This window comes from Gopherus flavomarginatus, chromosome 8, assembly GCF_025201925.1.
Source record: "Gopherus flavomarginatus isolate rGopFla2 chromosome 8, rGopFla2.mat.asm, whole genome shotgun sequence".
Lineage (NCBI taxonomy): Eukaryota > Metazoa > Chordata > Testudines > Testudinidae > Gopherus > Gopherus flavomarginatus.
The window spans coordinates 58,573,301-58,588,824 of NC_066624.1; the positions used below are offsets into that span (position 1 = coordinate 58,573,301).

A 15,524-nucleotide genomic window follows, 5' to 3' on the forward strand; every position below is an offset into this window, starting at 1 on the left:
TTGGTTTGAAAAAGTTTATAATCGTTCATGTTCTCCTTAGGCATTTCAGCCGCCACCTCTGCTAGGGGTCCACTGAGCAGTGGTCTTAGCTCTATCATGTACTGGTCTTCAGAGATGCTGTACCCATGGCAGGTCCTTTCAGAATTTTCTAGGAAGGCCTCAGTGTCATCACCTGCCTTGTAGGTGGGAAATTTCTTGGGATGTGGAACAATAACTGGAGAAGGATTGTTAGGGTTGACTGGAGCATGCTGCCTAGCCTGCGCTAATGCCAGTTCATGCTTTCTCTCTCGTTCCTTCTCTTCCCTCTCTCTGTCTTTTATCTCCAGCTCTCTCCTGTGGGCAGCCTCTCTTTCTCTTTCTCTCAGCTCCATTTCTTTTTCTCTCAGCTCCATTTCTTTTTGTTTTATTTCTAGTTCTTGTTGTTTCTTTTCCATGTCTCGCCTGTGGTCTGTGTCTTTGATTTGTTCTTCTGCCCCCAGTTTTGCTCGTTCCTGTTTCAGGGTGTCTTTGGTAGTCATGGTTTCTGCTTTCTTGTGTTGGGGTGCCCTCTGCTGTTTACTGGCTGAAATGCTGCTTCTCTGTTGCCTCCTTAGGGTTGCTTAGCAACAGAGTCGTCTTTTTTTTTAACTCCTTCTACCTAGCTATTCCCGACAGAGTTAGAAAGAAAAAAAACCACTCATTTGCAAATGTGTTTTGCTGGTATATGGTGACTCACAACTGGAGTCCCTTTGTTTAACAAAAGTCCCTTTTTAAACTCTAATGCCTTTGCCTTCAGAGTACTCAGAAAGAAGAGACCAAAAAACCTGCAGACCTTTGCTTTTAACACAATCTCCTTTAGCCTGCTTTACCCACAGCTTGCAGGGAAAGAGAAAGAAAAAATCCTACTGATTTTTGCTTTTAAACCCAAACCTTTCAGTCTGCCTGCAGATAGCTAGCAGGGAGAGAAATAAAAACCTCACTGGCTTATTGATCCTGATCCCAAACGCTGCCTACCATGTCACGGTACAATTCCCCACTCTGAACCTTAGCGTCCAAAAGATGGGGTACCAGCATGAATTCCTCTAAGCTCAATTACCAGCTTAGTACCCATAGCGCTGCCACCAACCAGGAATTCCAGTGCCTGGTACACTCTGGTCCCCCCAAAACCTGGCCCGGGGACCCCCAAGACCCAGACCCTCTGGATCTTAACACAAGGAAAGTAAACCCTTTCCCTCACCGTTGCCTCTCCCAGACTTCCCCTCCCTGGGTTACCCTGGAAGATCACTGTGATTCAAACTCCTTGAATCTTAAAACAGAGAGGAAAATGCACCTTTCCCCCTCCTTCTCTCTTCCCCTCCCAGATTCTCCCTGAGAGAGACAGTAATCCTAACACAGAGAGAAATTAGCCTCTCTCTCCCCCTTCCCTCCTTTCTCCCCACCAATTCCCTGGTGAATCCAGACCCAGTCCCCTGGGGTCTCACCAGAATAAAAAAACAATCAGGTTCTTAAACAAGAAAAGCTTTTAATTAAAGAAAGAAAAAAACAGTAAAAATTATCTTTGTAAATTAAAAAAAAATGGAATAGGTACAGGGTCTTTCAGCTGTAGACACTGGGAACACCCTCCCAGCCTAAGTATACAAATACAAATTAAAATCTTTTCAGCAAAATACCAGTTTGAACTCCTTTCAGCCAAATACACATTTGAACTCCTTCCAACCAAATACACATTTGCAAATAAAGAAAACAACCATAAGCCTAACTCGCTTTATCTACCTAGTACTTACTATTTTGAATCTATAAGAACCTGTATCAGGGAGATTGGAGAGAAACCTGGTTGCACATCTGCTCCCTCTGAGCCCCCAGAGTGAACAACAACCAAAAACTAACAGCACAGCACAAAAACTTCCCTCCCTCAAGATTTGAAAGTATCCTGTCCTCTGATTGGTCCTCGGGTCAGGTGACAGCCAGGCTTACTGAACTTGTTAACCCTTTACAGTCAGAGATATAAAGTACTTCTGTGCTATTAACTTTTCTTATCTGTTTATGACAAGTGGTGTGACGGGTTGCCCCCCCCCCCACATTAGGGATGCCACCTGATGTGCTGGGGTCCTACTGGTTCCACCCATTCCACCAGTCTGGGTTTTCTCACCCTGTCCTAGCTGTGCCAGGCCCTCAAGCCTTCTCCACCATGCACACACAACTATTTGTGGGAGCAATCAGCTTAGGGATTCACCCAGCACTTGTACATAACCCCTGTGGGGAGTAAACCCAAAATAATATTGTCTTGCACCGTACAGAAAAATCTGCACAGCAGAAGCTCATAAAAATTGCCCTCTCTCTCAAAGTGGAAAGAGATAGGCACAGCTTCTTGCCCCACCCCCCCAATTATGAATTGCACAAACTGGATTATGTTTTAAACAAGACATAAGTTTATTAACTACATAAGGTAAATTTTAAGTGATTATAAGGGATAGCAAACAGAACAAAGCAGATTACTGAGCAAATAAAACATGCAAACTAAGCTTAATACACTCAAGACACAGATTTCTCACTCTAAATGTTGTTTTAGGCAAGTTGCAGAGTTTCTGTAGCTTAGAGTTCCAGTTATTTCTTTTTACAGACTAAACTCCTGTCTTATGCTATGTCTACACTACGCAGCTTTTAGTGACATGGCTGTGTCGCTACCGCTGTGTCACTAAAAGTCATACAATGTAGCAGCTGTTTGTCAGCTCTCCAGCTGACAGAAAACTTCCAGCCCCAACGAGTGGCGTTTGCTTTGTCAGCATGAGAGCGCTCCTGCTGACCGCGTGCTGTTCACACTGGCACTTGTTGGAGCAAAACTTTTGTCTTTCGAGGGGAAGGGTTTAACACCTCTGAAGACAAAAGTTTTGTCGTTCAGTTGCCAGTGTAGACATAGCCTTAGTCTGGACTCAGCCCTTGCCTTTCCCTCAGCTCAGTTCCTTTGTCTCTTCAGGTACTTTCAGCAGTCTTTCTTCTTGGGCAGAAAGGCATTGGGGAAGAGTCCTGTTTGCCTTACTCCCCAGCCTTAAACAGAATTTACATAAGGCGAGAAGCCTTTGTCTCCAGTGGAAAAGTACCAGCAGTGTCCAAGGAGATACTTTGTACCAGGTGACATTATCACTTGACCTTGTAGTGTCAAAGCAACCATGAAACCAGGTTTATTTGCAGTGTCCACAGGAAAGAACTGCCCCGAAGATGGGAGATCCACATCTTTGAAGACTCATTGTCTTTCCCTAATGGTCCATTAAGGCTGATTGCTTACTGTCTGGTGGGTGTTTCCCAAGCACATACCCACACAATTGTAATTGTTACATAGACAATATTCCTAACTTTAGATGCAGAAACGATACATGCATACTATTTGGAGAAACACATTCAATAAATCATAACCTTCCAATGATACCTCACGTGACCCATCTTGCATAAAATATAATTTAGTTATGCCATATTCATATAACAATATTTCAAGAATATGGAGTGTTATGTCACAAGGGGAGCTCATCTTCTTGCCACCCTTTCCTGTACAGACAAAAATATTGTCAAATTCTTGGCTGCATCAAAGTCTTCGGGTGTCAAGAGTGAGCAAGAGTTATGTTTCCCAACCCAGCTGGCAATTTCAGATTGCAGTTGCACTTATCCAGGTGAATTTTAAGATTTTCTAGTAGTATAAACGTAATCCATTTGAACATTTTCAAAAGTGGCCTGTGATTTTGGTTACCTCTATCTTTAGGTATCCACCTTGGACCTGACTTTCAGAAGTGCTGAACACTCCCCATTTTTTCCAGTTAAGTCAATGGGAGCTTTGGATGCTCAGTGTCTCTTAAAATTAGGTCTAAATTTTCACAAGTTGAGTAGCCAAAAATTGAGGCACCCTGAATCATGGCATTACTATCCTTGATGCATGAGGGAGTGCCCACTTTCCTTGTGTCTAAGTAATCTTATGCCAAACAGACTGAAATGAAATAAACATGTTACTGAATATAACCACTGTCCCCAATCCTGCAGAGATTTATTCACAGGCTTAATTTTGTGCACCAGAAGTAGCTCTGTTGATTTCAGTAGTACTATTCATGGTGTGTAAAGTTATGCATGTGTTAATCATTGCAGGATCAGGGCTTTCACATTGTCAAGGCTTTCTTTGCAATAGGAAGGGTTAGAATATTCATTTTATTTATGTTTATTTTAACCAAAATCTTAGATTCTTGAGAGCACAGCAAGCTCCATAGAAACTTCTGTGTCTCAGTAAACATGTATAGTTATTGTCAATATTATGGCTAGTTATCTTCATAACTTTGTATCACTAGGTGGTGGGTGTCGCTCCTTTTTGTTATACATGATGGGCATCCGATCAATGTTCTCTATCAGAGATGACAATTCATACTTTAGTGGAGGGAAGGATGGACTACAATCTCTGTGCCTTTTTGTTTCAGGTATTGAAAACCTGCCCTGTGATTTGCGAAGGAACTTCCAGCTGATGCGTGAACTGGATCAAAGAACAGAAGGTATGCTAAGGTATTCCAGTAAGCAGTCAGAATAGAGAGCTTTCATCTGAAGGAGCATAACAATCCCACTGGGGTTTGGCATGACTATGAGGTATGGAAGAGCAAAACTTTGGTTTTGGAGACAAGATTTACCTATGCTGTAAAGGTACAAATGCTAATGTACCCACATAGTAAATGTGAGAACTTATACTCTCCTTCTTTCCATGCTCTAGTCCAGGGGTCGGCAACCTTTCAGAAGTGGTGTGCCGAGTCATCATTTATTCACTCTAATTTAAGGTTTCGCGTGCCAGTAATACATTTTAACGTTTTCAGAAGGTCTCTTTCTATAAGTCTATAATATATAACTAAACTATTGTTGTATGTAAAGTAAATAAGGTTTTTACAATGTTTAAGAAGATTCATTTAAATTAAATTATAATGCCGAGCCCCCCGAACCGGTGGCCAGGACCCGGGCAGTGTGAGTGCCACTGAGAATCAGCTCGTATGCCGCCTTCGGCACACGTGCCATAGGTTGCCTACCCCTGCTCTAGTCAATAAATCAAACCAATGAACTTTTATTATAGATTGATTTTTTTAACCAATTATATCCGTGTTTATTATCGAATTGTTCCAGCAGCAATGCCTCACTACATATAGGTGAAGAGTCTTTCTTAATCTTTATTCTACAACATTTTATTTTGTGATAGATTCAGGTGGCAGCATTTATACTTTTGGAGGTCACATATAAGTTGTATATACTCAATCATAAGCCGGTTTGTTTGTAAGCCGACCGTCCCAAGATGGATAAGTAAAAATGGAAAATTTTTATGACCTGTTCATAAGCCAACCCTATAATTCAGGGGTCAGCAAACTTTGGCTCCGAGGCCATCAGGATAAGTCGCTCGTGGGCCAAGATGGTTTGTTTACCTTGAGCGTCCGCAGGCATGGAGGTAAACCTAAGTAAACAAAGTGTCCCAGTGCACCAGCTGCTTACCCTGATGGGCCAGGACAGCAACTGGTGGGGAAATTTTTTGGGGGGGAGAAGCTGGGGGTCAAGGGAGTAACCCCTGTGACCATCCCCCACAGGACCCCACCCCTAGCCTGAGACCCCCACACTCTCCTCATCCCATCCCTTCCCACCTTATCTGGGGAGAGCCAGGGGAGGATGTCTCTGGCCTGGCTGGAGCTGCTCCGGCAGGGTGGGCAGCACAGCCGCAGCCTGCTCCAGTGGGCCAGACCGGGTGGTGCGGCCACCGCATGTTCCAGCGGGCTGGGCCAGGCAACATGGCCGCAGCGTGTTCTGGTCGGCCGGGCAGCGCGGCCACAGCCTGCTCGGAGGGGGAGGAGGGGCACAGCGGTGGCTTGCCAGCCCCAGAACTGCAGCTGCTTCGGAGGCTGGGGGGAGAGCAGCGTGGCCAGAAACGGAGAGACTCTGGCCCTGCCTCTTCCCTTCTGGCTTTTCTGGCTGTGCTACCTCTGTTGGGAGAGTGGCTGTGTCCCACCTCTCCCTCTCTATACCAGTTCATAAGTTCCTTCTCTGATGCTTCCCTTATTTACTAAAAAAATTCAGCTTATGAATGAGTATATACGGTAGCTTCTAGTGTCTGTCCATATATAAATATACCCTATAAAACTGGCGTGAACACTGCATGGATGTCATCACAACAGAGGAGGGAAAGTATGTGTAACCTGATGGCAAAGTAGTAGAATATTGCTTATCTTTTGAGACATTCATGTTTAACTTTTGGATGTGAGCTTTCAAACAGTGTATGGCTGTTATTGCCAAATGAGTTTCCTTTCTGTTGAAATGGCATTGGAAGGAAAGAGAGATGGCAGCACAGAAGTTAGCAAATTCTCACACTCAGAATGAAGCTGAACAAATGTTGAAACCCATGAACTGGAGTCAGTGAGTTCAGTTCTGATCTCACAAGAGTAGCTCCACTGAGGTCAGTGGAAAACTGCTGAGTGCAGTATCAGATCTGGGTAGGGTGAATCTTTTTTGTGATTTCCTAAAAAGGATACATACATTAGTTTTTGAAGGGGTTCAGGCACCATGGTAATTGGGATCATAAGGTAAGTACAGTCGCTAGCTAGAAAGTATTTCATTTATTAAATTAATTCTCGTGTAATTTTACTGCCTGTTTTCTTTTCAGATAAGAAAGCAGAAATTGACAGCCTTGCAGCACAGTACATTTCAACAGTGAAGCACTTGTTGCCGGAGCAGCGGGTGGAGTACCTCCAGAAGATTCAGAACGCTTATTGTAAATGTAAAGAGTACAGTGATGACAAAGTGCAGCTAGCCATGCAGACCTATGAGATGGTGAGAATTAAGTGCACACGTGCTGTGATTGTGATCAGTGAGATTCTTGCAAGTGTAATCATAAACTAAGAAGGAGCTTTTGGGTTTTTTGCTGAAGTATCTATATTTGGGTTGATTCTGTTACTGACAGAGCAGTAGTTCTGTTAAGACACATTATTTTCTGTTTTACCATTGTCTTACCAAGAAAGCTCCAGTTTTCCTTTTGTTCCGTTAGTTGTGCGTCAAACAAACTTCCATTGTGAGTACCCCACAGCTGTATGGTTTGTTAGTCACTGCTGTGATTTGTACTGCCCATCTGCAGTGTAATATAGCACCAGCAACTTGAAATTGCTCCCATTCTTTGCTGTTTCCTGTTGCATTTGTTGAGTTAACATCAAAGATGCTGTTGGTAAAGTCCAGGGAATATGAAGGATTAAGGAAAAGTGTCTATCATTACTTTAGTATCTAGATGAGTCCATAGGACAGATATGCACAGGGAGCATGAATGGAAGCTTTCCTGCACTGTCCCAGCCTTCTGTCTCAACCTTGACCTGGCGGGTGAGATAGGAAAGTAGTTAATTCTTAATCTTCGTTCCCAGTACTGGCTTAGACTGACAAACACGATGTCAGTTGAGATGGTGGCTCTTGAAGTATGTTCACTAGTTTTCGAATCAAGCCAGAACTCATTTGAGGCTGATTAATAGTAACAGCTACTGATCTTTGCTGACTTCATTCAGTTTTGAATTAATAAACCAGAATTGAAAGACTCTCCCATTACAAATCTCCTGAGCTGTGCAGTCCCCCAGTATTAGTGGTGTAGTATTCTTGGGGGGTTTAAATAAGTGCTGTTATTGATGGCACTGGAGTCCTCTCTTCATCCACAGCACAAGCAGAGTTTTCTCTTGTCACTCCAATATTATGCCTTAGCCCTGCCGTTAGAATGATCATCCCTAAAGGCAAGCAAGTTGTTCACCAGCCCATTTGACTCTGACCTCTTTTCAGAAATTACTACCAATGTCTCTTGTGATGAAGACACCTGCCCATAGGGATTGGAGTGAGACCAGCCCAATTTCACATAGATCGCAGAACAGGTGTCAGTACTAACTTTCAAATGCCATCATCTTGGCAAGTTTGATTCCAACACATCATGCCATTCAATCCTCCTCTAGTAGTAATATTTTATTAGGTGATTATTTTTATTTAAAGACTGTTGTCCCACTCTGTATTGATCTTCATTTATAAATAGTTCATAAAGAGTTAGTACATGTTTATTAAATGTTTAATTAATTGTTTGCTTTTACTAGGGCTTACAGCGATCTGTGATAACACTTTCCACTGACGTGCTTTGAACCATCTATAACACATACTACTCATGTCTGCAACATGTTTATAACAGCTATTAATACTTTATTAACCTATTATAAATAATGTATAACGGACCCTTTATTGTAAAGTATAACCGTGTATCAGTCCAAGGAAACATAGAATCTCAGGGTTGGAAGGGACCTCAGGAGGTCATCTAGTCCAAGCCCCTGCTCAAAGCAGGATCAACACCAACTAAATCATCCCAGCCAGGGCTTTGTGAAGCCTGACCTTAAAAACCTCTAAGGAAGGAAGATTTCACCACCTCCCTAGGTAACCCATTCCAGTGCTTCACCACACTCATAGTGAAAAAGTGTTTTCCTAACATCCAACCTAAACCTCCCCCACTGTAACTTGAGACAATTGCTTCTTGTTCTGTCATCTGCCACCACTGAGAACAGCCTAGCTCCATCCTCTTTGGAACTCTCTTTCAGGTAGTTGAAAGCAGCTATCAAATCCCCCCTCATTCTTCTCTTCTGCAGACTAAACAGTCCCAGTTCCCTCAGTCTCTCCTCATAAGTCATGTGCTCCAACCCCCTAATCATTTTTGTTGCCCTCCGCTGGACTCTTTCCAATTTTTCCCCATCCTCCTTGTAGTGTGGGGCCCAAAACTGGACGCAGTACTCCATATGAGGCCTCACCAATGTCAAACAGAGGGGAATAATCATGTCCCTTGATCTGCTGGCAATGCTCCTACTTATACAGCCCAAAATGCAGTTAGCCTTGGCAACAAGGGCACACTGTCGACTCATATCCAGCTTCTCGTCCACTGTAACCCCTCGGTCCTTTTCTGCACAACTGCTGCCTAGCCATTCGGTCCCTAGCCTGTAGCAGTGCCTGGGATTCTTCTGTCCTAAGTGCAGGCCTCCGCACTTGTCCTTGTTGAACCTCATCAGGAAGGACATGCTTAGTAAGGGTGAGTTGCCTCAGTGTGCCCTGAACTGTTAGAGTCCCACCTGCTAGAATAGCTGGGATTTTTTTAGTGGGTTTGTTGAAGTTTTTTTCAGCCATGTAGTTTCTCTCCCATGCAGGTAGATAAACACATCCGACGGCTGGATGCAGACTTGGCACGATTTGAAGCAGATCTGAAGGATAAGTTGGAAGGCAGTGACTTTGAAAGCCCTGGAGGTCGAGGCCTGAAAAGTGCGTGAGTTATTTTTAATGTGACCACACCATCTCACTCAGTGCTGGAAAACCTTGCTATAAATATGCATATCCAGTGTAGTGCAGAAGGGCTGTGATGGAGCAGACATAACTTTTTTTTTAAGCTTTGGTGTGTGTTTTTTTAATTTTATTTTATTTTATGCTTTTAAAAGGTTAGGTAATTTTGACAAAATGCCACCATTTGGTAGGCAGAGGAAGAAAGAATCTAGTTTAGAGCCCTCTTAACCGTTCTTGCTGGAAGCTGGTCCCTTGCCTCGCTGAGTCAGCATATCCTGAAATAGTCCTTTCTCTAGGTCACTGGTTATAAGCACTGCTACAAATGAAGCTGAGTGTGGTGGCAAGAGTCATATCCACAGTCTGTAGCTCTTAAAACTTTGAAACTAAAGCATCTATTCTGAGTTGAGCAAACTTTGTCTCAGCTGTGCCTTGCCTTGAGAAGTAAAAGACATTGGGGTGGGAGAGGATGATTTTCTCATTAAGAGAAAATATTGATTAAAATAAAGTTAGGATTTTATTTCTAACTTAAAGAGTCCAGTGTAACCTGATGACAATAGGACATTTTAAGAGTTAAAAGAAAATGCCTGTTTTTTTAATATAGATTAGAAATTTTAAATGGCAAAAAGCCAAATAAAATACAGTAAACAATTAACACTGTACAACTGTTCTTTCCTTTAATTGCTAAGGACATGGTTTTGAAGTCTGTTTGGTGGGTGCTGGTGATGGCATGTGTCTGTTGCACCCTGATTAATAATGCACAGTCCTTGGATGGGAAGATGTTCAGTGTGTTTTTAAAGCACTCTTTTACTAAACTGTTCGTTGAATATACAGTACCAGGCCAAGTTCCAGGTGACTCCTGTGCAACTCTATTGACTTGTGTTATGAGGCTGAACAAGTTGCAAACCAGAACAGAAGTTGAGACTGTATGTGATATAGTATGTGTAAATTATACATATTTTTAATATCCAAAGAGCCTTGTACATAAAGAGTCTGCAAAACAGAAGTTTAAAATAATAGGAGCACAGATAAAAGCATCCAATGTTTTTTCTGGGGTGCCCTTTAATTTGAAATAATTTTGGCTTTCAGAGGGACGAAGTCAAAAGGACAAGAGAGGCTCCCGGGGTCGAGGCAGGCGAACATCTGAAGAAGATACTCCAAAGAAGAAAAAACTAAAAGGAGGGTAAGAGACAAACAATCACAGCTTTTCTGGCTTTATGGAAAAGCTTTGTAAATTTATAAAATACTAAGCCAAACCTTCCTGGTCCTTTTGATGACACTTCCAGCTGAACAGTTTGTATTCCCAGACCATTCTTCTACTCAGACTGCATTTTAAATATGTCCTCTCTTCATGCTTTCCCCTGGCACCAGTGTCAAGATATCTTTGCATTATTAAGTTCTCATACACTGAGCAAGGCGTTAATATGGCTGGAACAGTATCTGTATCTGAGGTGGCAAGAATGCAGTCTCTGTTGCTTTCTGCAAATGTAAAGAAAAGTAGCTTAGCATTTTTGTGTGTGGCCATTTGTACTAGTTTACACTGAGCTGGCTTGCAGATAATGGTGACCTGCTCATTCTGAGGTATATTGTGATGTTGCGTCACTCTCCCAGAAATCCTGGGGCATTCTTGGAATCATTTCCTGGTATTCTACATCATAGGGTAGGTATCCTAAATAATCGTGAGTCACCTAATCCAGTCCCTTGAAGCAAGCAGGAAAGAATCTCAGATCTACTTTTCATATGCTGTAATTAACAGGACACTGTCAATTTGAATATTTTGAAAGTGATGACAAAAATAATTCCAGTTTCTTATAAGGCATCCTTAAACAGCACTGCATAGTATCATAAAAATATTATTTTAAAAAATTATAAGGCTTATATTGCTCCTGTTAATGTCTATAATGGTGTTTTCAGCAAGGAAGAAACTGATTATATGCAAAGTGCTGCCAAATGCACAAATAAATGAACTGGAAAAATAGAGGAATATTACATTCCTTCAGTTGTAGCAATCTTGGCTGTTACTTGAAACCAGAGTTCAAAATTTTCTGATAGAAATATGATTTTTAAGCTACTACTGAAAAGGATCGATTCTTGTCACATTCCTGTTGTTTCTAGTTGGTCATCAATGCAGTTTTGCTATACTTATCATTGCTATCTAAATAGTACTCCCTTTATTTGTATGTATTGTATGCTGCAAATTATTCTTCCAGTTCTTTACATTAAACCTCATATAATTTTGTTTTGACCAATGCTCAAAATTATCCAGATTATTTATATTTTTAATGAATATATTTTCTAAACCTTCATAATTGATTTTAAGCTTAAGATATATTTAAAGCTAAATTTTCAAGTGAAACTAGTTATCTATGAAATATACAGTTTTAAATGAGCAAAAGTAATTTCTCTCACTTAACATTCAATAGTATTGTTTCCTCCACAGTTCTGAGTTTGCTGATACCATCCTGTCTGTTCACCCCTCGGATGTCCTAGACATGCCAGTGGATCCCAATGAGCCCACATATTGCTTGTGCCACCAGGTGTCCTATGGAGAAATGATTGGCTGTGACAATCCCGATGTAAGTACCTAAGATGAGTTATACCTTGCAAAGAACATAAAATGCAATAAGAAGAGGTTCTTTAAATACATTAGGAGCAAGGGAAAGAAAAAAGAAAGTGTAGGTCCTTTACTTAGCAGGGAAAGGGAACTAATAACTGAGGACATCTAGAAAGCTGAGCTGCTTAATGTCCATTTTGCTTTATTCTTCACTAAAAAGGTTAATGATGACCAGATACTCAACACAATTAATATTGACAACCAACAGGAAGGCATGCTGGGCAAAATAGGGATAGAACAGGTTAAAGACTATTTAGATAAGTTAGATGTATTCAGGTCACCAAAGCCTAATGAAATTCATCCTAGGGGACTTAAGGAACTAGCTGAAGCAATCTCAGAGCCGTTACCAATTATGTTTGAGAACTCCTGGAGGATGGGAAAGGTCCAAAAAGACTGGAGAAGGGCAAACATAGTACCTATTTTTAAAAAGAGGAACGAGGACCCAGAGAATTATAGACCAGTTAGCCTAACTGCAGTATCTGAAAAGGTACTGGAGCAAGTTATTAAACAATCAATTTGTAATCACCTGGTGTATAATAGGCTCATAAGAAATAGCATGGATTTGTCAAGAACAAATCATGCCAAACCAACGTAATTTCTTTCTTTGATAGAATTGCTGACATAGTGGATGAGGGGAGCAGTAGATGTGTTATATCTTAATTTTAGTGAGGCTTTGGTACAGTTCCAAACGTCATTCTCATAAGCAAACTAAGGATATGTGGTCTAGATTAAATTACTATAAGGTGGGTGCACAACTGGTTGAAAGATCATATTCAAAGAGTAGTTATCAGTGGTTTGCTGTCAAATGGGAGGGTGAATCTAATGGGGTCCAGCAGGTGTCCATCCTGGTCTGGTTCTCTTCAATATTTTCATTAATGAATTGGGTAATGGAGTGGAGGGTATGCTTATAATATTTGCAGATGATACCAAGTTTGGAGGGGGGGTGGTTTTGTAATAATTTTGGAAGACAGGTTTAAAATTCAAAATGACTTTGACAAATTGGAGAATTGGTTTGAATTCAATAAGATGAAATTCAATAAAGACAAGTGCAAAATACTTCACTTCAGAAGGAAAAATAAAATGCACAACTACAAAATGGGGAATAACTGGCTAGGTGGTAGTACTGCTGAAAAAAATCGGGGTTATAGTCAATCGCAAATTGAATATGAGTCAACAGTGTGATGATGCAGTTGTGAAAAAGGCTAATATTCTGGGCTGTATTAACAGTAGTGTTGTATGTAAGACATGGGAGGTAATTGTCATACTCTTCTTGGCACTAGTGAGATCGCAGATGCAGTACTGTGTCCAGCTGTGGGCCCCACAGCTTCAGAAAGAAGAGGACAAACTGGAGAGAGTCCAGAGGAGAGCAACAAAAATGATAAGAGGTTTAGAAAACCTGGACTATGAGGAATAGGCTTCCAAGGGAGGTCATGGAGTCCCCATCATTGGAAGCTTTTAAAAACAAGTTAGACAAACACCTGTCAAGGATGGTTTAGGTTTATTTGGTCCTGCCATGGTGCAGGGGATTGGATTTTAATTTTTTAAGGTCCCTTTCAGCCGTGGCTTATATTTTTTGAAGGTACACTCTGGATATCTGTTCTTACAGTGCCCTGCATAACTTCACAGCACAAATACATCTGATGAGATAACCTGCAATAGTAGGCCATCCTTTCCTAGTTTTATAAGTGTTTCTCTTCTTTCTGTTTTCCTGAACTGCAGTGTCCAATTGAGTGGTTTCACTTCGCTTGTGTGGACCTCACCACAAAACCAAAAGGAAAATGGTAAGTAGGAGGCACAGGTTCTGTTTGTTGAGTCTCTTCTTGACTGCTTCTCTCCAATCATGAAAAAAATTAAATTCTGACATCTTAACCAATCTTGGTGCATGAGTTTTGCTCTCACTAATATAGAAACCATTGAATCATAGAACTGAAAGGGACCTCGAGAGGACTAGATGCAGGCTTGTAACATACGTTGTAAGAGAATTGTATTTGTCTGGATGTACGTGATACATTAGGAAACATCTATTCTTATCTCTAAAGTCTGCTTCTATTGGAGTCTGACTAAACTCCGATAGATTTTAATAGGCTTAGGCCATATCTATGCTACCGGCTAAATCGGCATCGCTGCAGGTTGCAGCAGTGTCAATTTTGTGAGTCTGGTGAAGACGAACTAAGTCAATGGGAGAGCACTGTCCCATCGACATCTGTGCTCAACCTCCCCCCGAGGTGGAAGACTGGGAGAATGTCTGCCATGGACATACCGTGGTGTAACCGCCGCTGTGAGTCAACCTAAGTTATGTGGACTTTGGTCACGTGATTTACGTAATTGAACTAGTGTAACTTAGATCGACTTACAGCATTAGTGTAGACCAGCCATTAGAATAAGGCCTTAACAAGATATTTCAGGTTGCAAGCATTTACAAGATAACAGCCTAATCAGAACAGTTAACATGTATTTGCACAGCTGTATGTACATCACATTCCTGCAGTGCTATTGTTAAAATTGGGCGAGTATGTTCGTGCTTTCCCCCTGTCTTCGGAAGCTTGTAACTTTTATGAGATTTTTTTCCTTCAGGCTGTTTTTTTCCATGTGTGGTCTCACCTCAAAGAGAAGGGGTAATTTATTTGGTTCATCTATTTTTTTAAGAACATACAAGTTACAGCAAGGAGGTATCTTTCACACTTAAAAAAAATTCAGTTTTTTTCTGTTCAGATAACTAAAACCAGCTTTGTTTTAAAATGGGGCTGAGGATCCCCCTTCTGCCACTTTCACCCTCCAAACACCACAGCTCCTTTGCTAGTTGTTCAAATTTCCTGGACTCATCTCAATGAAATGTCTTTCCCCCATATTTGTGCTCTGTAATATTACAGCATCAACAAAAGAAATTGACATCCATATAGTGGATTTTATTTCCTTCTCCAAAACAGCGAAGAGTTCCCAGGCAAAATATTTATCTGTTGAACCTTAATACTATTCTTCTCTGTCCCTAGGTTCTGTCCCCGTTGTGTTCAGGAAAGGAAGAAAAAGAAGTAAGGAAGGGGAATGTACACTGAATACAGAAGGAGTTTAATATATTACTTTCTTACATGTTGCAATATTATCTTTTAGTTTTTGACCTACCTTCCTCCTTGTTTTGATTTGATATTTAATTGTCCAACAGCCAGTTGTAATTCTTATTTAAAAAAAAGACGATGACTTGGTGAGGGAGGGTAGGATTTTTGAGAAAGTTACCACAGGGATTTTATTTAAGTTATTTTCACACAGCACTGACAGCTGTTACTATGAAATACTTGGAGCAGCCCGTAGCTGGAATTTTTGCTAATACATTGGAATCTGTGAAACTGCCTAAGGCATTTCAGGGGAATGAGAAAGCTACATTTTCAGCATGGTGGATTGCCACTACCTAAATAGTGCAGGCATGAAGCTATGCATAATGTATATGAAGGATCTCTATATAACTGCAACCTGCATGAAGTACATTCATACATTTAGGAGTGAAGTCCATTTTTTGTGTATGTGTACAGTCCTGTAGCACTGAAAGCAACATGCAGGCCAGTATCTTATTTCCCCAAAGCGAAGTATTGTATGTAATTTTGGTGAAGCATGCTCA

General features: G+C 41.2%; 1 protein-coding gene across 10 annotated transcripts in view; it reads left to right on the plus strand.

Annotated features, from left to right (window-relative positions):
• ING5 (inhibitor of growth family member 5) overlaps positions 1 to 15,524 on the plus strand; it is a 245,932-nt gene that overhangs the window by 15,263 nt on the left and 215,145 nt on the right. For 5 of the 10 annotated variants that reach the window (XR_007775987.1, XR_007775986.1, XM_050965638.1 and 2 more), the window contains 7 exons: positions 4,431 to 4,502; positions 6,635 to 6,801; positions 9,174 to 9,285; positions 10,390 to 10,483; positions 11,741 to 11,876; positions 13,634 to 13,695; positions 14,905 to 14,943. The exons of 2 other annotated variants lie outside the window; for them this stretch is intronic. Coding sequence is in view for 3 of the 8 variants with exons in the window: in XM_050965638.1 (XP_050821595.1) it covers positions 4,431 to 4,502; positions 6,635 to 6,801; positions 9,174 to 9,285; positions 10,390 to 10,483; positions 11,741 to 11,876; positions 13,634 to 13,695; positions 14,905 to 14,943 (682 nt within the window). In the remaining 5 variants the exon portion in view is untranslated. Of the gene's footprint in view, positions 1 to 2,742; positions 3,109 to 3,249; positions 3,269 to 3,579; positions 3,642 to 4,430; positions 4,503 to 6,634; positions 6,802 to 9,173; positions 9,286 to 10,389; positions 10,484 to 11,740; positions 11,877 to 13,633; positions 13,696 to 14,904; positions 14,944 to 15,524 lie in introns of those variants that run through there. 3 more of the 10 variants (XM_050965642.1, XM_050965646.1, XM_050965647.1) reach the window with 3 other exon arrangements.